The sequence below is a fragment of the Danio aesculapii genome, chromosome 20 (assembly GCF_903798145.1).
Source record: "Danio aesculapii chromosome 20, fDanAes4.1, whole genome shotgun sequence".
In the NCBI taxonomy this organism is placed as follows: domain Eukaryota; kingdom Metazoa; phylum Chordata; class Actinopteri; order Cypriniformes; family Danionidae; genus Danio; species Danio aesculapii.
In genome coordinates this window covers 40,683,417-40,708,641 of record NC_079454.1, presented here as the reverse complement: position 1 = coordinate 40,708,641, position 25,225 = coordinate 40,683,417, and the positions used below count along the sequence as shown (strand labels likewise).

Genomic DNA, 25,225 nt, shown 5'->3' with positions numbered 1-25,225 from the left:
CTGCACCAACAGGCTGCATTACTGCAAGTATTGCTATAACAATGTTTCTTATCTCAATTTCAATAAAAAAAATCTTATTTCAAACTCAATAAACACTGAACGGCAGCACCCACGGATATAACCGAGAAACGATGTGCTTCTAATTCAAAATTAACACAAATTTAAACATTTTAATTTATTATTTCATCTCTCTGACACTTTAACCGACACTTGCAGCATTTTTGTTATCTTACTATCACTCCATAGCTCAAAAAGACAACAACAAAATAAAACAAAAGACACTGTGAATTTATGAAGTGTGCTTTACACATGTGAGTGGACTTGATAAACCACCTGTAGAAAGATTATTTAAAAATCACCCCCCTCCTCACTCTAGCACATGATTCTCTGAAAACCAGCACTTCCTGTGTGTTTTGCCTGTTTTGTTAAATCGCTGAATTCGGCCTCAGCTGTAAGTCGCTTTGAACAAAAGTGTCTGACTAAATGTATTGAAATGAGATTAAAGTTTTTACATTAAAAACATTAAATAGGATTTTTAGGATTGATATATGATAACTTAAAATTCATGCATTTTTAAAAACATCCACTTTTGTTCAAAGCGACTTACAGTTGAGGTCTTTTTATTTATTTATTTTTTTTAAATATGGAGTGATTGTAAGATAGTGTCAGGTACAAAACTGGTGCAAGTGCTGGTTTAAGTGTCAGAGATATTTAAATTGTCTGTGCAATAGCCAGGGCTCTGTGATTTTACCTAAAATCTAAATTTCTATTAATCGAACATTTTAACTCGATTGTGATTATTAAACAATTTTTTTTGCCCTCATAGCTCATGAACAGGTTTTGTACAGTAAATATGCTCACATATTATCTGTGAGAGATTTTTGAATGAAGGGTGTATTGCTTGATTTTAAAATAAAGGAAACACACACTGTCTACTATCTATGATTATTTATTGATCATCAACGCTGAACAAATTAAATTAAAACACACATTTCCCATAACCAACAGCCACTTTTTTTTTTTAAAAAAGTGAAAATAAATAACTTGCACTTTTGGAAACAAAATAAATTATTTTCAGTATTTTTCATATTAAAAGTAGAAAATAAGCAGTATCTCTTCTAAATAAAATAACTCTTGCATATCCTGTAAATAATATGTTAAACAGTGCAATTCTTGCATCTTCTGTAAACAATTATTTTAATGTAAGATCGAATGTAATGGAAAATATGCCATCTCAAGGCATCTTTGGCAGAGCTTCCAATCAACACCAATGTAGTGCAAAGTAAGGCCCAAGAATGGGTCTATCGTCTTCACCAGAGATCAGATGTGGCTGCAAAGTGGCCACAGAAGTAGATATCAAGGCTTAACAGAGCGGGGTTAGCAGGGTCTAAAAGTTGGTTAGCCAACTCAAATTTTACAAGATATTAAATTTGAGCCGGGGCAGCACGGTGGCGCAGTGGGTAGCACAATCGCCTCACAACAATCAGGTCGCTGGTTCGAGTCCCGGCTGTGTCAGTTGGCATTTCTGTGTGGAGTTTGCATGTTTTCCCCATATACGCATGGGTTTCCTCCTTGTGCTCCAGTTTCCCCCACAATCCAAAAACATGCGGTATAGGTGAATTAAATAAGCTAAATTGGCCGTAGTGTATATGTGTGAACGAGTGTGTATGGATGTTTCCCAGTGATGGGCTGCAACTGGAAGGTGCATAAAGCATATGCTGGATAAGTTGGCGGTTCATTCCGCTGTGGCGATCCCTGATTAATAAAGGGACTAAGCCGAAAAGAAAATGAATGAATGAATAAATTTGACCTATTTTATACAAGTTATTAAATTTTGTATTATTTTTGATTATGCAATGTATAGTTGTATGCTAAAGCTTGCCTGAATTTAATCTTCGAATATTGCGACGCTAATATTGGGATAGCTGATGAAATTGGTAAAATTCTGCTAGATTTGACCATCACGCTGTTTTGTTTACTTCAGTAACTAAGGTAACACAGTTATTTCTGCTGTTAAGTAGGCGTCACCTGCTGGATTAGCATTTTTATTCAGTATATGAATGATGTTTTAGTTCAGGATTAGTGTCTTACAGTCATTGTTTCGTAAATATACTGTAAGTTAAAATGTCGTTACGGTTGGCAATGAGGTTTCAAATGTACGGAGTCTTAAAAAAGGTCTTAAAAGGTATTGAATTTCACTCTGATTTCTGTATATACAAAATGTTGAATTAGCTTTTTTCGATGCTGAAACAAGAATCCATTAAGACTAAAAGGGGGAAAAGTGTAGTGGAAATAGTAGTTCTAACACATGTTAAATATATATATATATTTTCCTATGCTGAAAGTTCAATTCACAACCAGATTATTTATTTTTCAAAAAAGAACATCTGAAGTTAACATAGCCGTTTATTGTTTGCTGTATTTCTTGTCTGTCGCACAAACCGTTTAAGCAACACTAACAATATAAACCACAAGCAGAAGTGCTGTTTTCTTGTTTGTTTATTCCAGTTCCTTGCAGCAAAATTTACATTGACCTGTTTTTTTGTTGTTGTTGTTGTTGTCTATTAACTTGCCTTTTCTTCTTGAGAATGAATTGCAGTCAAAAAGAGCATGTTGAAACAGCGGTGTTTCCCCTGTCAGTGTATATTGAGGTTATTGCCATCACAATGAGATCCATATCTGCTTCAGTTCACATTCACCCAGATAAACAATGATGTTCTGACTCACACAAACCATTTGCAAACACAAAAAATGTCCTTGCTGATCCTAGTTGAACATCTCTCTTCCTGTTTATAAGCACACACTGAAAATACACATGAATAAATGAGCTATTATTGTCAATGAAAGGGCAATAGTGTGGGATATACTTAAAAAATAATGTCTTGGTAATACTTTTGTAGTATTGTAGTAATACTGTTTTAATATCACTGCTCCTAAAATGATCATAGACTTAATAAAATAGTAAGAAATTGTTTTCACACAGATTACAAGCATGATTACGAGAAATTTTCATAAAAAGATACTGCGAATTTATGCTACCTACAAGAAATGTATGATATTTACTGTATTTTCACTCTAAGCAACTTACAAGTTTAAAAACTTTTTAAAGACACTTTTTAAATGTCCATTTTGGTTTGTAAAGAGAAAAAAATGGCGTACAGCTTTATAAATACATTAGAGATAAATATACACTCACCGGCCACTTTATTAGGTACGCCTGTCCAACTGCTTATTAACGCAAATTTCTTATCAGACAATCACATCGCAGCAACTCAATGCATTTAGGCATGTAGACATGATCAAGATGATCTGCTGCCGTTCACACCGAGTATCAGAATGGGGAAGAAAGGTGATTTTAAGTGACTGTAAATGTGGCATGGTTATTGGTGCCAGACGGGCTGGTCTGAGAATTTCAGAAACTGCTGATCTACTGGGATTTTCACATACAACCATCTCATAAAAAAACAACTATCCAGTGAGTGGCAGTTCTGTGGGCGCAAATGCCTTGTTGATGCCTGGGGTCAGAGAAGAATGGCCAGACTGGTTTGAGCCGATTGAAAGGCAACAGTAACAGTTACAACCGAGATATGCAGAAGAGCATCTCTGAACACACAACATGTCCAACCTTGAGACGGATGGGCTACAGCAGCAGAAGACAACACCAATGCCACTCCTGTCAGCTAAGAACAGGAAACTGAGGCTGCAATTCACACAGGCTCACCAACATTGGACAATAGAAGATTGGAAAACATTGCCTGGTCTGAGTCTCGATTTCTGTTGCGACATTCAGATGGTAGGGTCAGAATTTGGCATAAACAACATGAAAGCATGGATCCATCCTGCCTTATATCAACGGTTCGAGCTGGCTATTTTTTTTTTTTTAGAATTTATTTAAGTTTTCTTGTTTTATTTGGTATCTATTGTTTTTCATTGGTTTAATATATGAATAAAATACATTAATATGAAAGAAAAGTAATTAAAATGTAAAAATATAATATTATATTTGAATGTCCCCCAATTATTTTTCAGTAACTACAGTAGCATCTATAGGTGTATCATTAAAATGTATTGATTAGATTAATTAAATTATTATATACCCAAGTGCATGTGTTTTTTTTTTTGACACCGATAGCATCTACATTAATTTTTATTAATTAATTCAAATTGATATATTTATTCAAATATAGCTGTGTTGCTCTGGTTATTCAGTTACTGCAGTGGCATGCTAACCAGCCTTAGGGTAAAAGAATAGCCCTTCTCATATGTCAGTTGTCCTGGTGAGGTGTTTGGCAGATGAGAACGATCACAGAGCATCTGATGACCAATATGGATGACTTCTGCATGAAATAAAACTCTCATCAGATGATTAGATTTCAGTTGCTGAACTGATCATGGGTCAGTTAGATGTGCTGTACAAAACATATATATATATATATATATATATATATATATATATATATATATATTGGCATATATATTATCAGCTCAATAACAAAAAAAGAAGCTTCTATTTCCTAGTTTTCCTTTGGTAGATTGTTTTTAACTGTATTCTCCTAAAAAACAGGAAGAAATTCTGCTTTGATCTGGAGATCACAGAAAAGCAGAAGAGAAGTGTTTCCTGCCTGATGTTCAGGAAAACCACATTTTTGTAGTGTGCCTACAGTGTACTGTGCTGGATTCAAAGTTGATCATTTTTTCAGCCTTTTTTTTTTTTTTTTTTTGAGGGGAAAGGCATGTCTTATATTTAAATTGAATATTTAATGCACTCTGACATCCAAAACCAGGACTCAAAATTGTTTTTTATTTTTAATATTTGCTGCTTGTTCAGATTACTTATTTAAAATGAGCTAAAACAACACAATTCTTGTGTTTTTTTTTTAATTAGTCTTGTCACAATATTGAATTTGGCTACCAGTTGGTACTAAAATTCTAAAAATGTCCATTTCCCGCTAACATTGAAGTGCTGTTGATTGGCTGGTCTGGCTGTAAGCTGACATACATTGTGTGGAACCCAGTATTTTTTTTACAGTGAGGGGTTCAAAAACATCTGATGCCAGCTGATGAGATGTTTTTAAAGATATCATTAAAAGAAAGTAAAACTAGATAAAAGATGTAATATTATACAATTAAGCAAGTAAAAACCTATCTTGACTATTATAAAAGCACTTTTACTTCTATATTGCTTTAATAATATTTTACTGTCTACACTGCATGCATCAGAAAATTATTCTCATTCAAATCCTACAGCTTTTGTTTTGGTGGAATATCAGTGAAATGATATGAAGTACTAATAAAAATAAGTTGGTCAATTCAATTTTATTTAGTACATTTAATCATCGTTGACCAAAGTGCTTCACAATGTCAGAAAAAAAAAGTAAATACAAATAAAATAAAAAGTGCTGTATCGTATTGAAAAACTTAACTCAAATTTAACGCCAGTGTATACTGATGTCTTAAGCATCAATTTGAAAAGTCCAACGGTTTAAGCATTTCTTATATGAGTTGTAATGATAATGTTATACATTATATATATATGTTATACATATTCAATTTATCTTGTACTATATTAGTTAAATGGTTAATTTATGTTTAGTGTGTGTCATGTTTTGTTTTTAAATTGCACATTGGAATATGGGAGAAACACAATTTCAGTCTGCTGTGTAATGTACTGTTGCATGGTTTGATTGACAATAAAGTTGACTTGACTTGAATTGACTATATGATTGTGATGTAATAATGTGCGATTATTCTGTAATAATGTGCTAAACTAATTTTTATATTTTGTAAATTTGCTTTGGAATGATAATTATTGTGAATAGCGCTATACAAATAACCTTTTTATGATATTATATAATTTAATATATATATACAGTATAGATTTGGAGCAGCTAAATTTGCACATCACACAGTCTCATCCGTTGTTTTTACAATCACACAAAGATGTATTGCGGTTTAGTTATTTTTCAATTAATTGTTCTCCCAAAGTTGCTTCAATTTTACGTTTAATTATTAGCTTTTATCAACTCCCAAATATTTGAAGAAAAAAACTCATTTTGACAAACAAAGCTGTACGGAGCAATACATGTTTTAATCTCTGCAACTTAAAGGTGACATCTATAATGAATCAGACTTCCAGACTATAATAAGATGACTTTGTACTGTTTTGGCAGATATAAAAAGACGTCTGAGACTCTGAGCACAGCAGGACAGCGAACCTCAGCTGCCTTCAGTAACCTAGGCACCGCCATCAGCAGGAAGTTCGGGGATATGAGGTACCGTGTCACTTCCTTCTCCACTTATTTCTGCTCTCCCATCATTTCCTCTTTCTCTTCTGCAGGGATTTCCTACAAACACATACAGTAGTTAAGCATGAAATGGCAGTTTTGAGAGGTTTACTTCAGACGGTCTGTTTGAGCGGCATGTTTGTGTTGCGTAAGCCTCATGTAATCAGCTTTCAGTGGGCCAGACTGAGGGCAGATCCAGCTGGCAGAGAAATAAGAGCTGGCGATGGCATGAAGAATTTACCAGCTCCTCTTAACTGACTCCTGGATGCTGGAGAAACAATAGAGGCTTTCAGAAGCGCCCCAGACACGAAAGATCGACTCCTCTTGACATTTAGTTTGAGTTACTTAATATGGGTCAATATTAATATCCTGAACAAAATGAGTATATATAACTACTGTATGTACAGCGGGGAAAATAAGTATTGAACACGTCATGTTTTTTCCTGGGAATGATATTTCTAAAGGAGGTTTGACATGGAGTCGAACCAGATTTTGGTAAAAACTACAAAAAACAATACAAACATAAAAATAAAACAACAAAAAAATCTGAAACATTTGCTATGTGTAATAACAATGAAATGACACAAGGAGAAACTACTGAAATGTATTTAATACTTTATATAAAAGGCTTTTTTGGTGATGGCAGCTTGGAAAATGAAGTCAAATGCATTGCTCAGGTGTGAGTTTTTCACAGACTTTCAACAGAGTGGAAAAATCCTGATGGTTCTGTGGGTCTCATCTATCAAATCTGATCTTTAATTTGTATTTTCTATTGGATTCGAGTCAGGTGATTGGCTGGGCCATTCTCCAGCTTGATTTTCTTTCCATCGATGCATTTGAGTTTTTCTTGGCTGTGTTTGGGATCATTGTCTTGTTGAAATGTCCACCCTGGTTTCATCTTTATCATCCTGGTAGTGTAGATGTTGGACTGAAGCAGTTAATATTCATTTACACTGATGAAGGGCAGAGGGTTGCTGAAGATCTACTGAGAGATTTCAGCTGCTGTCTGGGCTTTCACTGCCTTTCTACACCTCCCTTTTTTCATGTGTTCAATACTTTTTCCCTGTGTCATTTCATTTTATTACGTATAACTTAATTTAGATAACTAATTAGATTTGTTGTCTTAGCATATATGGATTTCTTTGGTTGTTACCAACATCCATGGAAAATTTCAAGTCAGTGGCACCTTTAGAAATATGTTTTCTGAGAAAAAGGGTGATGTGTTCAATACTTATTTTCCCGGCTGTATATGATTGACCACTGTACTGTCCACCATATCCTCAACTCATTCTGATTTTGATTGTAATGTAATAATGTGCACATTTTGTAGCACATAAAAAGAAGCGTTGGCATTATAACTATTGTGAGTAGCGCTTTACAAATTAAATTAAATTAGTAGAAAACAGTAGAAATATGGGTAACACTTTAGTTTAGGTCACAATTCGCTCAGTATTAACAAACCATTAACTAACACTACTGGCTTAATAAACTACTAATTAGCTGTTTATTAATAATTAGTGAATTAGAAGTTTGGTTGAGGTTTTGGGTAGGATTGGCGGTGCAGAATAACATCATACTTTATAAATAAACAGTTATATCTTAATAATAGGCAGAAATAAACCAGTAATTATTAGCATGAATCGTGACCTAAACTAAAGTGTTACCGAAATATGTTAATATTATATATAGAAAATATATATTTTTATATATGTATTTATATTCCCCAAAATAAAATAATTATTATATTTTTACTAGGGAAAAATGCTGAGTGTACTAATTTTGTTTAATACATTAATATTAGCAACATGCAGTGTGTATAGTTTTGAATGAGACGTGAAAAGCTTAATGAAAGCAGATTTATTTTTGTTTATATCTACCAACGGTGCCAATAGTTTTGACCAGGATTGCATTGTAAAATAATCTGAATCAATTCTCAGTTCTTACTTACATCTTCCTCCTGACTTTGCTTCAGCAAATTAATGTTGATTTGACTGTCAGTGGATGGTAATGTAGATCCAGCTCCTCATTAACTTATTTTACTCCAGCATGTTTGGCCTTCAGGCTCTGTATCCCAGGAGGTATGTGTGTGTGTGTGTGTGCTGCCAGTGTGAAACGCTTCTTTCTGCATGAGTTTTCTGCTACTCGTTTGCAGTGGAAATTCATAAAAATGCATGATTACAGTTCATTGGACTAAATAAAACAAGTTATTTGGGGGTGTGATGATGCATAAATTTGTATAGATTTTTTTCAGTCTTTTGGTTCAGTACATACACATACAGTATACGTACTGTATCTGATTGTGAAGTTTTAACCACTGTGTGGAACTTTGGTTATTAGAATTTTTACTGTAGTTTTTATTGATATAAATATAATATTAGTATCTTTATATTATTTATAGTATGTCAATATTCTCTCTTAAGTTCAAAGACCAGTCTCTTAGTCAGTGCTTAGTCATTTGAGGTGTAATTAAAACTTTGAGACATTATATCAAATTCTGGAAATTAAAAGAAGCATTGCTGTTTTTTGAGGCTATTAGATTTTCATGTGGCATTAGGATATCAAATTTCCCACAATTTGTTCAGTTAACCACTAGTTAATAGGGGTGGGAATCACAGGTTAACTCAGGATGCGATATTATCATGATATTTTGCCCACGGTATTGATATTTCCCGATATTACCAATTCTGCGATTATTTATATATATATATATATATATATATATATATATATATATATATATATATATATATTATATACAGTTAAAGTCAGAATGATTAGCCCCCCTGTTTATTGTTGTCCCCAATTACTGTTTAACGGAGAGAAGATTTCTTCAACTTATTTCTAAACATAATAGTTTTAATAACTCATTTCTAATAACTGATTTATTTTATCTTTGCCATAATGACAGTAAATAATATTGGACTAGATATTTTTCAAGACACTTCTATACAGCTTAAAGTGACATTTAAAGGCTTAACTAGTTTAATTAGGTTAACTTGGCAGGTTAGGGTAATTAGGCAAGTTATTGTATAACGATGTTTTGTTCTTAGACAGTCAAAAAAATATAGCTTAAAGGGGTTAATAATTTTGACTTTAAAATGGTTTTTAAAAACAAAAGCTGTTTTTATTCTAGCCGAAATAAAACAAATAAGACTTTCTCCAGAAGAAAAAAAATTATCAGAAATACCGTGAATATTTCCTTGCTCTGTTAAACATCATTTGGGAAATATTGAAAAAAGGAAAAAAACTTCAAAAGGGGGATAATAATTCCGACTTAAATTGTATATCACAATAAAACCATCCAGGATATATTATGATTTTTGTAAATATTTGTAGATATTTGTATCCATATGCTGAGATTTTCACCATTGCAATGGCTCATCTGTCAGTGGTTTAAATGACGCCGGTTACTCTATTGTTGATTCGCTATTACTGGAAGCGTAACCTGGAGGCAGCTGGGTGTACTGCACCCAAAGCAGTAAACTGCTGCAATCAGTGTAACTGATTAATTAATTTAGATCTTTTGTACATTTAGATAAATATCGATCCTTGGCGCCAGAGTATCGATAATATGTTGCAACCAGAAATATCACAAAATATCGGCATACCGATATTTTTTTATGTAATTGAACAACAGAAATGAAAATTTTATGTATAGTTTTTTCTAGACTGTGACTAAGGTACGTATCAAATCATTTGTGTATTATTACACCTCCACTAGTGATGCTTTCTGTTTCTCTTATTGCAATATTTTTGTTCATTGACTTACATATGTAGGATTTTTTAAAATCTGGCAACCATTTAAAAAATATCAAAAAAATTACTTTTCAAATATTAATAATCAGTCTAAATTCTTAGTAATGGTTCATCATTTATTAGCGGTTGATATAAGCATATACTTCAATGTAGCTTATTAATCTAAGTTAATCATGTTCTAACTTAATTTTATAAGTGACGCAAGCTGTTTTAAGTTAGTTTAACATAATATAAGTTCAATGAAAAATTTAAGGCAACCAGGAGTTTTTACAGTATACCTATAGTTCAAAATTACGTTGTTATGAAAGTGTTCGTACTGTAAATGTATGGAGCCAGATCAGTCTCAAAAATAATACATTTGCATTCATAAAATTCATAAATACTCCAATTTGTAAATTCAAAACACAATTCATCAATTCAAAAGTAAAGCAAAAATAATACCCAAATGCTCACACATATGCATCTTACATAAATACATTTAAAATGATTACACAAATATGTATATAGGAAGTTCTTGCATTGCTTTCCTCATGCATCTATGAATATGTACAATGTATTTATAAACCACTGAATGTGCATTTGAAAATGCTCACACGAGTATGGAGTCCTTTGAATTTGTGTGTGGTATTTTTGAGACCTTCCTGGCAGGACATGATTCATACATACCTTTTTTTTGGAGGATTTTCTGATTAGCCAATTACGGTGAGTTTTTAATTCACTAATCAAAACGTTCCTTACTGAACAAACACAAGAAGGTCCACTATTGAATTATTATTAATTTATATAAAATGAAATAAATAGTTTTAGCTGTATTAGTAGACGTTTGTCACAAAAATAACGTCATAGTAAAAATATTTTTGCTTTTTACTTTTGAATTGATGAATTGGAGTTGTGGATTTATGAATTGTGCTGTGCATTTATTAATTTTATGAATGCTAATATATTGCTTTTGAGAGTGATCTAGCTCCGTATAAATGAGGTTAATGAAAACTGGAGATCTTGACAGCATTTGGATACATTTGTTGTTGTTTTTTTAAAATACATTTGTACATTTATTTATTTGCTTAATTTTACTTACATTTTTGGTGGCCACTGTTCTTTGGCTTCATTAAAACTAAAAAGAATTGATTACTTATTAGAATTGATATAAAAAAAAAACACTTGCATGGTTCTCAGATACTGTTTGGTATTTGATATAACATTTCTTGATTTTATTCCTAGTGTATTTACCAGAAAGTTTAACAGATATACTTGTTCAAAATTTGTATTTCCTGTAATGTTTTCCTTTTGATTTTAGTCTAAAATGACCAAAATCTTGTCATATGGCCTAATAACCTGTCTAAAGAAAGATTTACCATGCTCTTTCTCTATTTCTATCTCTGATGCATACCAAAGGTCATATTCTATTGGGTAAGATATTGTAGATCCCAGATAGAGATTAGCAATAGCTGGCTTCCTTTAGCTTCTGCATGTTACATGAGAACAGTGACCGTGCTGAAACCAAACCTGACTTTAAGACAGGACACAGTGTTTCCATTAATAATCAATATGACTGTGAAGGTGCATTCGATATCTGAGCAATTAATGTGAATGTTTCAAGACGATTTCGAGAGTATCATCCTAAGATGAATTCTAACAGTGTGAGGAGCCATAAACTCATTCAGTCTTTCAGAATGCGTTGTAGCATTATAATTGCTGTATTTTTTAAAATTAGAATTAGGGAGTTTTTAAAGCGTCAATGGTTCAAGAGCCTTTAAAGTACTTTCCATTAGACAAAAGCTTCTATATAATGAAAGTGGTTCTTTGTTTTTTTTTTTTTTTTTAAAGGTTCTTTACGTTGAACATTTATTCATTTTCCTTCGGCTTAGTTCCTTATTTATCAGGGGTCACCACAGTAGAATGAACCGCCAACTATTCCAGCATATGTGTTACGCAGTGGATGACCTTCCAACCGTAACCTAGTATTGGGAAACACCCATACACTCTCACATTCACACACACTCATACACTATGGCTAATTTAGTTCATCCAATTCCCCTATAGCGCATGCTTTTGAACTGTGGGGGAAACCGGAGCATCTTCTTTTAAGAACTGTTCCATTAAATGCTCTTAAGGAAAATAAAGCAGCTCCTTTGTTGCATTGCTGTAAATTTGTAAGTGTTGAAATACAATTTTGGTTCATCAAGAACTTTGTTGTATTTTATATGAAGAATACTTGACATTTTTTCCCACTATGAAGCTTTTGTGTAATTGGTGTTAAATTTTCTGAATGTAACCACACATTAAAATAAGAAACCTTTATTTGTAAGAGTGTAGGTAACTGGTTTCAGCAGGTGTTGCTTTTTTATTGTGAACTATTTATGTGTTGACGAATAATGCATGTAATACCCTGTGTTGGTACATAATTTATGAAAGAAAGAGCTGCACATCTTTACACCTGCTTTGTGTAATGTTTTTTAACATGCTTGTGGTTTATAGTGACATAGTGCATTGAAAAGTCAAAGGTTTTGTATTTTGAATACTACAGTTTGGGGTCTGCAAGAGTTTTTGTTGTTGTTTTTAAAGAAATTATTATTTTTTTTTGCAGTATGACTGGTTTAAGGTGATAGTTCACCCAATTTTCTGTTATCATACTGATACTTGTTTCACACCCGTTTCTTCTGTTAAACACAAAAGAAGATATTTTGAAGAAAGCTGAAAACGTAACCATTGACTTCTGTAGTGTTTGTTTAACCATTTGTCAATGGTTACCGGTTTTCAGCTCTCTTCAAAATATATTATTTGGAGTTCAACAGAGTAAAGAAACTCATAAAGGGTTGAAACCACTTGAGAGTGAGTAAATAGTGAGTAAATTGTCATTTTGGGTGAACTATCCATAAAGTTTGAACATGCTGTTCGTTAAGGAGCCCTGTGTTTTTCACAAATTCACAAAAATTCTGTTTTACTTGGTATATTACAATCAATTCAACCTTTAAGTGACTTATTTCAAAATTTCAAAGTCTTACAGACCCCAAATATTTCGATGATAGAGTGTAGATGTTGTAAATCTACTACTGCAGACTCTACTCAAATGTCACTAGTATTTCAGTTTTAAATCTATTACGTATTAGCATTGTATACATTTCATTTGCAATGTATTTGTTTGTCCATGATAATGATTGAACCCTCTCTTGCTTGGCCATGCTTTCATGGAACAGCTATTCTGTACGGCATTCAATGAGCATGCCTGCCATGAGGTAAATGTGTGTGACAGCCTATTTTCCATCTGTGTATTTGTATTGCATTTAATACCGTCTTCTAAAACATCCAGAAATTTGGTGTTCTAGGAAACAAACATGCGCCACATATGCATATACAGTGCATCCAGAAAGTGTTCATAGCGCTTCACTTTTTCCACATTTTTTATGTTACAGCCTTATTCCAAAATTGATTAAATGAATTTTTTCCCTCACAACTCTACACACAATACACCACAATGACAAGTATTCACAACCTTTGCCATGAAGCTCTAAATTGAGCTACATTCTTGAGGTACATTCTGTTTCCACTGATCATTCTTGAGATGTTTCAGCAGCTTAATTGGAGTTCACCTGTGGTAAATTCTGTTGATTGGACATGATTTGAAAAGGCATACACCTGTCTAGAGAAGGTCCCAGGGTTGACAGTGCATGTCAAAGCACAAACCAAGTATGAAGACGAAGGAATTATCTGTATACCTCTGACACAGGATTGTCTCGAGGCATAAGGCTGGGGAAGGTTACAGAAAAATTTCGGCTGCTCTGAAAGTTGCAAAGAGCACAGTGACCTCCATCATCCGTAAGTGGTAGATGTTTTGAGCCACCAGAACTCTTCCTAGAGCCGGTCGGCCATCTAAGCTGAGTGATCGGGGGAGAAGGGCCTTAGTCAGGAGGGTGATCAATAAACCCATGGTCACTCTGTCTGAGCTCCAGCGTTCTTTTGTGGAGGGAGAAGAACCTTACAGAAGGACAACCATCTGTGCAGCAATCCACAAATCAGGCCTGTATGGTAGAGTGGCCAGATGAAAGCCAGTCCTTAGAAAAGGGCACATAGCAACCCGCCTGGAATTTGCCAAAAGGCATCTGGAACCAAATTCTCTGGTCTGATGAGACTAAAATAAACTCTTTGGAGTGAATGCCAGGCGTTACGTTTGGAGAAAACCAGGCACCGCTCATCATTAGGCTAATACCATCCCTACAGTGAAGCATGGTGGTGGCAGCATCATGCTGTGGGAATGTTTTTCAGCAGCAGGAACTGGAAGACTAGTCAGGATAGAGGGAAAGATAAATGCAGCAATGTACAGAGACATCTTGAATGAAAACCTGCTTCAGAGTGCTCTTGACCTCAGACTGGGGTGACAGTTCATCTTCCAGCAGGACAATGACCCAGAGCACACCACCAAAATATCAATAGAGTGGCTTTACAACAACTTGATGGATATCTTTGAATGGCTCAGCCAGAGCCCAGACCTAAATCCTATTGAACATCTCTGGAGAGATCTGAAAATGGCTGTACACTGTCGCTTCCCATTCAACCTGATAGAGCTTGAGAGGTACTGCAAAGAGAAGTGGACAAAAAAGCCCAAAGACAGGTGTGCCAAGCTTGTGGCATCAGGTTAAAATAGACTTGCGGCTGTAATTGCTGCCAAAGATGCATCAACAAAGTATTGAGCAAAGGCTGTGATTACTTATGTACATGTGATTTTTTTTTCAGCTTTTTAATTTTTAAACATTGTCATTTTCACATTGTCATTATGGGGTATTGTGTATAGAATTTTAAGGGAAATAAATCAATTTAATCCATTTTGGAATAAGGCTGTAACATAAAAAAATGTGGAAAAAGTGAAGCACTATGAATACTTTGCCGATGCACTGTATCACTACAGGTTGAATATTGGTGTGTCTTATGTACAGTACACTCTTTTTTTTATTAAAACTATAAGTAATGGTATATTATATATGTTTATATCCATTAAAATAAGAGTTTGATCACCTAATATCTTTAGGAATAAAAACAGATATTGCATTTAAATTCAAATTAGTTATTGCAAAAACCAAATTACGGACTACAAAATTTCAACTTAACAAAATTTTTTTATGTTTGTCTTGATTTTTCCTGTTTATTAAAATTTTTGTTTAATTTTCCCCCAACATAATAATTTGGGTCTACACGTTTTTGGACTGTGATCTTAGATTAGTTCCCAGTTTTAGCTTTGGTACTGACTAATGCAAAGTAGACAAGTATATTATTGTAAAGCATCCTATAGAAAATATTCATTTAAAAGAGAGCTCTGTGATGGATATATTCATTTACATTATTTTATATATAATATAATGTAATATATGTTATATTTGTATTTTCTTCTCACAATTTTGAGTTTATTCTGAGTTTGTTTTAAAATAAAAGTGTTTATGTGTCACTTCTTGCTAATGATAGGCCTTAAAAGCCTGATTTCTTATTATATTTTTCAATTTATTTATATCATTTTTTGCAATAACTTTCTATTTCACAAATTACTTTGTAGATCGCAAAATATAAACTCAAAATTGTTGCGAAGACACAAAAAAATCTAAATGTATGTTAACTTGTCCTTGCAAGTTTGTAACTGCAAATAGCAGGAAACAAACTTGCAGTTCTGAGAAGAAAAAAGAAAACAAGAATAAAAATTAATAATAAAATGTCTATTTTATTCTGTGGCACAATCACAATCTTTGGGTTTATTGCTGAATTGATTTTAATGTAGTAGAGTAAAACTAAACTGTTCATTGTTTTCCAGGAACTCGCCTAGCTTCAAGTCCTTTGAGGAGAAAGTTGAAAGCACAGTTACAAACATCAAGGTAAGCCTGACATATAATCGCCTCAGTGCTCAAACGACAAAATTGTGACTTCGTTTGACCCTTAGTTTGAGTGCTGTTAATAATTGATCAGCTTATCATTGGGAGTTTTCAACTTCCCATTGCTGGATGCCAAAAATTCAACATAACGTCATGGATGTTCTGTGTTGTGAGCAGTCAAAGGTTGGAGGGACGGGAGGAGCGGGCAATTTTGAAGAGGTCCTGTCCTCAGCTGCCCACGCCAGCGCACAGGACACCCCTACCAATAATGTGACAGAGAGCAGCGAACGCTCATGCTAAGGCTGACAATGGAACACAGGTGGAACTCTAATGCCCCCTAGTGGTGGGGAGAATTTGGTAAAAAATGCCCAGGGGGCCCAACATTTGCTGCGTCCTAATTTGCATACTTATACCATGAAAGTATGTACTCTTTTTGTGAGGGCATATTTGTAGGTGTGTAACAGAAGAGTTTGTGAGCTTTTGGACAAATTGTTTTATCATTAATGGATCGTTATGTTGCTTAATTACAGGCATCATCTTGTCACATCCACATTTCAGTTATGATTAATTTGCTATTGTATTTGAGATTAAGTAGCATGTTAATCAACTATTCATACAGAGAAATCTACTCATTTGTTTGCATAATTGTGTATTCAAAAGTTAATGGCCAAACCCATCGATATAATAAGATAGTTTCTTATTATTCTATAGTAGTTTCAGATGAAATTTATAGTGGATAACAGGAAATATTTTTCATGTGGATAGATATTAATCGTCAATTTGCTTTACCTAAAAGCCTCTTCACTGAACTGTCTTGTGCATTCTCCTGTTTGAAGTTTTTTTTTAAGCACATTACTAATTTTTGTAGTTTTACTTCACATCCGATGCACTGTTGGATGGATCTGCACTACAAATTTCTTCCAGAAATAGCAGACCATCTAGGTAACACTCATTTAAACTACTATGATTTAGGACACACTTGTACTGGGATGAATAGTAAGCTAATTGGGATGCAGCAATGGTAATACATGCTTTTGGATTATCCATCCAAAATGTTTCTAATCTTTTTGTATGGAAGAAAAATAACCAAGTGGAGCATGTATATTCTTTAACTGTTCTTCGAAATGGGTATATTTTCTAAGGAGATTTTGGAGCAGTCTTACGTTATTATTATTTATACTAACTCAACATTAATGTAACCGTAACAAAGCTTGATGCTTTTCCCAGACCAAAAATGATGGCTGAATATCCAAACCTAAGTGCAGGACTTGAAAGAATGTTTATGACTTTTATGTTGTCATATATTTTAATAGGGTTATATTTCTGTTGTATTCAGTCCTCAATTACACTGAAAAAAAAGATTTGTTGGATTTACTCAATGTTTTTAAGGGAAGTGGTTGCAAACTATTTATATTTGTTTCATCAAACAAATTAAGTTTAACATTACTACATTTAATTTCTTAGTTTAAATTCAGCCCATATAAATAGTTTGCAACCACTTACCTTAAAAAACATTGAGTAAATCCAATGATTTGTTTTGTGTAGATCATGTTTGCTGATAACAAATGCAAACAGCAAATTATAGAACAATAACAATTGTCAACTAGCAGAAATGTATAGCATTATTATATAGTTTTTCTTTATTATACATTATTATTAAGGTTGATTAAAAGAACAGAATTTTCCCAAATCTCTGTGTTGCGCTACCGTTCATTAATAACGTTAGTCATTAAACTTTTTTCTTTGCCATAAAGTCTCAGCTCATCAGTCATGAAATAAAGGTGAACTGATCCGTAATCAGAAACCATAAAATGACCATTAATTTGAAGGTTCCTTCATCACTATTTCGACACAAGACAGATGCTGCTCAGCTTTGACCTTTGGGTCGGTTATAAAAATAGTTTTGGCTCCTGGTTAATGCATTGCTCTTTATTTTCTTGACCTTGTGCGCTGTTTTGTAAAATAGGTTTTCCAAGTCAAATTCAAGACATTTTAAGACCTTTCATTCATTCCATTAGTTATTTATTTATCAGGGGTCACCACAGCGAAATGGTCCGCCAACTATTACACCATGTTTTACACAGCGGATGTCCTTCCAGCACAGTACTGGGAAACACCCATACACTCACATTCACACACAAACACTCTGGCCAATTTTAGTTTCTTCAATTCACCTATAATAAATGTCTTTGGACTGTAGGGGAAACTGGAGGACCTGGAGAACACCCATGCAAACACGGAGAGAACATGCAAATTCCACACAGAAATGCCAACTGTCCCAGCCAGGACTCGAACCAGCGACCTTCTTGCTGTGAGGTGACCGTGCTAATCACTGAGCCACCATACCACTCCCAGTTTTTAAGACCATTATGATTAAAATTTCAAACTTACACAGGGAAAAACGCTAAGGATTGTTTTAATTGTTTTAAGGTATTCAAATTAAGGTATTTCTATAGCCACATTTTAAATAATGTGTAAAAACAAGCAAACTCTAGTTCACATACATGTGATATTTTTTTTTTTAGCATAACTTTTCTTAATAAAAAAAACTAGAATAAACTAAATGTATGTGGTTCAGGTCAGTGTCCTCACTTAGCTGGAGAACTTTTAAACAAATGTCATTGTAAGGATATAAGGAAGATAATTTAACATTATTGGAAAATAGGGATAATGAATGTAACTTTTGTTAAATGTTTTATATTTTAGATGGATTTTAGGCTGTACCAATGGGCTTTATGCACAGCTAGAGTTTTAAAGCCAACTATAAACTTCTGGTGAAAGCTTAAAGTGAGTATTTTCAATTTCACAAGGTTGTTTTTACAGCATCGATGTTGTAATGTAATTACAATACATTCAGAAAAATAAACTTAAGCATTCATTTAGTTGTTCAAACGTGAAACGAGAAGAAAGACCACAAGCGCCGTCATTAGCAACAGGCTAAAGCAGAAATTCCATTAAAAATACTGGGGTAAAATAAACTGTGATATATTTAAAGACATGGCGGGGGGGTATTTATTTTAGTGCTTCTCGTCCGATCTACCAGACAGTGACGATCACTGATTTTTAAAGAAATCAGATCTTAAACAATTCTTAGACAATTTTGTAATAGAAAATCAGTTCACCGGAAGCCCTTAGGCTGCCTTGCTGAAAATTAAAAGCCTGTGCTGTGTGCATTTAGCCCATTGGGTAGCATTACATGTGACAAAGGACAATTAAGACCTAAAACACCATATTTCAGTAAATTTAAGTCTTTTTAAAGACAAAAAATTTTGTTTTTGAAAATTAAGTATTTTAAGACCCCACAGACAAGCTGAACACAAAGATTACAAATGACACAGTATTTAACTGTATTTTACTGTAGTAGTTATGCAGTAATGTTACTGTATATAAAAGTTGCGTTGTAAAAATTGCTGTCTATTTTACATTAAAGATATGCAATACTGTAAATACATGTACAGCAAAATAAATGATGCTGTAAATGTAAATACAGTATTTTGCTGTAATTGATTTACAATAAGGCCAATAGGCCAAGTTTACACTAATACGTTTTACATTCAAAACGCACATAGATATATACACTAGATATCGCATACAGACCCTGAGCATGCATCAATACCACGCCATATTTGTACAGTGCTCCCAGGACAAAAGTCATTCAACCGTACTAGTCAAGACTAAAGCCAATCTAAAAATGCTGTACTTAAGTGCTGCATATGGGTGCAGAAATGAGAAAACAAATCACAAAGGCAGAACATTTCATAGGTAAGATTTCGTTTTTTACGTTTTTGTATGTTACGAACTTTTGTTGTTTATGAACATTCATTTTTCTTTTCGGCTTAGTCCCTTTATTAATGCGGGGTCGCCACAGCGGAATGAACCGCCAACTAATCCCGCACATGTTTTACACAGCGGATGCCCTTCCAGCCGCAACCCATCTCTGGGAAAGTTTACGAACATTGTTGATGATAATCAACAGTCTCTTACTGCACTGACCATGAGGAAAAGTAGCACTAACCTGCACTAAATTCTTGGTTTAAGCTAGTTTTGTTGAAGTTAATCAACAAACGATGTAAATGAAATGACAACAAGACACTGATGCCAGAAACTTTATTGTTGTCCGCTAAGTTCACGAACTTGGCTCCGGATGGCTACAGTCCTCCACGACACCTTGGTCCCACATTCATTTCAAAGTAGCACTACCCTGTACTAAAATGGCGGCTCTATTGACGCATTCCTTCCAATGGACAACAACAGCGTAGGCAACATCTAATGTAAATATCTATGCAAAATGTTTCGCCTTCCATCCACACTACACCAGGGTTTTTAAGCCCCGAAAATGGAGCATTTTGAAAATGCTGAAGAATCCATTTTCATTTTAAAATGCTGCTGCTCCATGTCAGTGTGGATTGGGGGAAACTGGAGACACCTATATGTTGTAGGGTAAACAAACCGACAACAGTAGCAAGATACACTAAGGCAGTGGTTCTCAAAGTGGGGGTCGCGAGACAATGGAGGGGGGGTCGCTTGGTGTTTTCCAAAAATCTCATATATCCTATAACCTGCAGAATATAAAGTTTTTAACTCGTATTTAATATATACTTGATACTTAATAGTTACAGTAAAAAAAAAAAGTCATCACCTTTTAATTTTTTTCCCATTGGATTGTGACCCATGGGTGACCCCATGCTATTATGCTATCCAATTATGCTATAATCTTATGCTATAATCTTATGCTGGATTAACATCACAGCAATGGCGTTAGTTGCAGCAGATTGGTTTTAAGGTACAATAGTCAACTTTGACACCTTTATGGCACTCACATACATTAAAAATAAAGGCCACGACGGAAAGATGATGACCAAGTGGCTCAAAGTCTCCAAAATTATGATTATAAAAAATATATGGTTGTAAGACGGTTGCACTTTTTTGTGTTGTCAATATGCTTATGCTTATATAGTTCCTATTGTTGTGTGTGCACCATTGTGTGCAATGTTTGTATGCTTATTTTAACCACCTCCGAGCATAGTGGGGGTTGCGAGTCACAGGAGTTTTTATTTTAGGGGTCACAGGCTGAAGTTTGAGAACCCCTGCACTAAGGCCCTGTTTACACTGGCGAAGTGTTGTCACTAAGTTACTGTAAATTCAACCAGGCGTTGCTAACAGTGTACCATGTAAAAAATTGAAAAATTCAGAAAGAAAGAAATGTAATTCCATTTTGGTGCCCACATCAAATGAACATTAAAGAATATTTTTGTTCAAATAAAATGTCCAAATATGGGTAATGTTCTGTCACCATTCAGCATAACAGAGACAAGTATGCAAAAAGGAAAACATTGTGTGAGTGTGTTCTGTAAATCAGGCTAAAAATATAGTATGATATACAAAATGCATCATTTAATCTCTTTGAGAAAACAAAGTTCTTTAACACAACATAAGGCCTTAAATTGTAGAGAAAATAATTTGAATTAATGCAGAATATGTTTACTTTTTAAACAAATCCAAATGCAAAGAAAAATAATTTCAAAAAGACAAACCACTTTACCTATTAAAGCCAATATACTGCTAATCAACACAAACACAAAGCCCATTTGGCCTTTAATAAAAAAGATTGATTTTTATTAATAAAATGACAATTGTGGAAACAAACCGTGTCACGCAGAACGTTCAATCAAACAGGACAGAAACATCTCAACCACAAAAAAAATGCTCCTGTACAGTTAAATAAAAACACATCACAGCATATCTGAACAAAATAAACACTCTTGTGTGCAGGCGTGTGGAGGTAGTTGATTGTCTGAGAGGATCTGAGATCAGGGTTTTGACAGAGTGAGAGAGTCTGTGTCAGTGGTCTTTTCTCCTCTGGCAGCGATGTGTCGAGCTCTTTCCTCATTCAAACTCTTCACCAGACCCAACACCTCTGGGTGATGAAACTTGCCTGTGATCAGAGAACATGGATCTGTGAGTGCGCTGTTTACACATCTAACACGTTTTTCCATTTCAATGCTACATTTGACCATTTAATATCAAAATAAAAAAAATCCTGCATGGTGTTTATAGAATTTTTCTAAATAAAATATCAAAACTTTGATTACAATATTCAGAAAACAAAAAGGTAACATTTGCAGTCACTCCCACTATTATTGTACTGGATATACAAATGCAATAGTATAAACTATTTTTTTTTTTGTTGTTTTTTTTAACACTAAGGTAACTTAAAACTAATTATAGTGGACCTTCATAATATACTAACTGTGGAAACGTATCATCACAGTCTGTGGAAATAGTCTCTCAGATCCTGAGCTTGCAAAAGAAGTGTGTGTGTATCCATGAAAGCTCAAACCTTCCGTAGAGACGAAAAACTCCTGCAGTCGTCCAGGTTTCCCTTCTAACTCCTCGTACTCATGAGCTTGTATGATCATCTCCAGGTTGTCCAGCTCCTTCACCAGTTTGGCTTCTGGACTGGACTGAGTCTCATACTCCTGAACGAAATGCAGACTTGTTTATAATGTCATTACCAACCAAAAAATAAGTTTAATTAATGTTTATTTATACAGCGCTTTTACAATGTAGATTGTGTCAAAGCAGATTAACATAGCTCTAGTAAATTTCAGAGTTGAAGTTCAATTCAGTGTGGTTTAAATTTCACTGCTGAAAGTCCAAACACTGAAGAGAAAATCCATCAATGCGCAGCTCCACAAGTCCCGATCCGAGCAAGCCAGTGGCAGGGAAAAAAACTTCACCAATTGACAAAGTGAAGGGAAAAAAGCTTGAGAGAAACCAGGTTCTGTTGGGCATGACCATTTTTCTTCTGGCCAAACTTCCTGTGTGGAGCTGCAGTCTTGGTGCTGGACGTCCATCGTGGAGAACTGCAGGTGTATAAATAAAACCTTTTTTCTTTTTCATTTACTCACCTCCCATAAATTGTAAATCTCTTTGCGCAAACCATCGTCTAACAGGCCTGTGATGTGCACCATTGCATCCTGAAGAGAAAGATTTTCAATGTTTAATGTGTGATCAAAAAAAAAATAATAATAATGAAATGTTTACTTCAAACCGTCGTACCTTTTCCCTTCTGTGCTTCTCTGCTTTGCTAACATTGTCTGCCGGAGCAATATCTCCCACAATACACTCAGCCAAGTCATGAACTAAAGCCAGCTTCATACATCTGCGAAGAGAAGAGCCAATCAAACATGTGAGTCAATTTAAGTGAAGTGTTGAAATCACTTATTTAAATTATTTCCACATTTTAGAATGATAGCAATTTCATTCTAAATGACTTAAGTCGATTTTTTTGTACAGTAAAAATGTTTTACATTTTATACAATTAATATTGTTACAGAATATTAATAATTCACAAAGAGTTACCATGTCTAATTACAGGTTATTAAAGAGACGAAATTACACTTTAAATGTGATCAGAGTGGAAAAAGCATTAGAAATGTACAAAATGTGCATTAAAAACTGACTCTCTCTTTGTGTATTATTATGACTGGCATCTGTAAGACTAAAAAGGAAACATGCCAACTCAGTCTCTTGGCATATATTACAGTGGTTTTTACAAAAACTGTTATCAGGGTATACCACGGTTTGGAAAAGTGAAGGTTTTAAAGCTACCAAAATTTTCTGCTGTACTGTACCATTCCTAAAGTATGTGTAAGTGTTTTGTTTAGTTTTTTTTTTTTGTTTGTTTGTTTGTTTTTTAGGACAACAGTATCGCCAGCAGAAAAGATATCCAAAGATGCCAATTGAAATTGTAAAGAAACATTTAAAAATACCATATTTTAGAGCAGTAATCACAATACTGTGATATTTTTCTTCAAGGTTATCTTACTATCAGAATCTTACACCGGCCCATGCCTAGAGATGAGATTCAAAAGTTTTGAGTAAGCAGCTCATTTAAAAGGATAATTCACCCAAAAATGTCTCATTTACTCACCTTTCACTTGTTCCAAACCTGTTTGACTATATTCTGTTGAAAACAAAAAGATATACTTTGAAGAAAGCTGGAAATTTGTAACCATTGACTTCCATAGTTTTTGTTTTTTCCTGCTACACAAGTCAATTGTAAGTTTTCAAATTTCTTCAAAATATTGTATTTAGTGTTGAACAGGAAAAAAAAAGAAAAATCATAAAGGTTTGAAACCACACGAGGGTCAGTAAATGGAGTTCATTTTCATTTTTTGGGTGAACTATCCCTTTAAGAGTGAATTAATCTAAACGAACCACACAAATACGAACGAATCCAAATTAACTTAACAAATGTGAATGAATTGGAATAGTTTGAATAAAATGGAAATTAATGTAAACACCGCATGTAAGAATAAATCTCAATAAATCGCACAAGTACAGAATGAATCTAACTGAACGAAACAAACGAATGCCCAAACAAATTGGATAAGCCCCGCCTTAAATTAGTTATCAACCAATCCTAGCAACTGTTGCTGGCTTCCACAAACGATTTGATTGTTTCAGCTGTTTAATACTTTATTTTATAGCAGTCGTCGACAAGTACGTTACAGTTTTGTTTCTAGGTTTTTACGACAGCAAACACTGAAGCTGATATAAGCGACATTTAGCAACTGTTTATAAACCTTTAAGAAAATTTGGGGAAGCAGCAGCAGCAGTAGCTATGGACACTAATGTCAACAGTCGTTCGCTCGCTCGCTCTTACATGAGGTAATGATAAATGGTAAACATACCAAAATAACCATCCATTTTAAGAGCTATCATACAGACCTTTCTTTGTTGACACTGATATCCTGTATTGTTAAGGCCATCATTGACATTCTGTACATATGATCAGACACACTCTCAGGCTGTTTGATATTTCTGTACACCCATCCTGTTCTCGGCACTCGCTGAAACACAAGCAAGCGTTAACGTACAAGTAATAAAGTCACCCCCCAAAAATTGGATGGTTATAATACATATTTCACTCACTTTTAGCTGTCCAACTAGTTTCATGAATTGTAACATGTTGTCCATTCCGTTACACCAACCAATAAGGACACATCAACGTCAGCGAACCGGATGTAAAACACAGAAAGAGGGAATTGCTGGTTGTTGTAATGACAGACTGCCGCCGCTAGATGGAGATAGAATACAAGAGTCAACAAGGTCTCACAACTCAAGTACAACTCACTGTAAGTACTTAATTTTTTACTAAATAACTGATCACTGAATGTATTAGAGAACTTTTCTATACTTAATTTGAAAATATTGACTTTGTAATTATGAAGATTGTGTTATATATACATGCAATTATGAAATATTAACTAAAACAACATGCTGCACTTGATTGCGTTTTTAAGAGTCATTAACAAGGTACAGTAT

At 34.1% G+C, this 25,225-nt stretch overlaps 2 protein-coding genes across 2 annotated transcripts in view; one reads left to right on the top strand and one right to left on the bottom strand.

Annotated features, from left to right (window-relative positions):
* The window catches only part of tpd52l1 (tpd52 like 1), a 46,112-nt gene extending 24,943 nt beyond the window's left edge, over window positions 1-21,169 (top strand). Inside the window, exons 4-6 of the mRNA XM_056481123.1 lie at window positions 6,171-6,272; window positions 15,835-15,895; window positions 16,070-21,169. Of these exons, the coding sequence (XP_056337098.1) occupies window positions 6,171-6,272; window positions 15,835-15,895; window positions 16,070-16,192 (286 nt within the window). The 3' untranslated portion in view covers window positions 16,193-21,169. The remainder of the gene's footprint in view (window positions 1-6,170; window positions 6,273-15,834; window positions 15,896-16,069) is intronic.
* A 310-nt stretch (window positions 21,170-21,479) lies between these two features.
* hddc2 (HD domain containing 2) lies at window positions 21,480-24,901 on the bottom strand. Its single transcript, XM_056481437.1, has 6 exons — window positions 24,833-24,901; window positions 24,629-24,750; window positions 22,955-23,057; window positions 22,804-22,872; window positions 22,233-22,371; window positions 21,480-21,827 (listed from the first exon to the last, which is right to left on the bottom strand). Exons 1-6 carry the CDS (start codon window positions 24,875-24,877, stop codon window positions 21,703-21,705), a joined length of 603 nt encoding a protein of 200 aa, XP_056337412.1. The 5' UTR covers window positions 24,878-24,901; the 3' UTR covers window positions 21,480-21,702.
* Window positions 24,902-25,225: the final 324 nt, after the last annotated feature.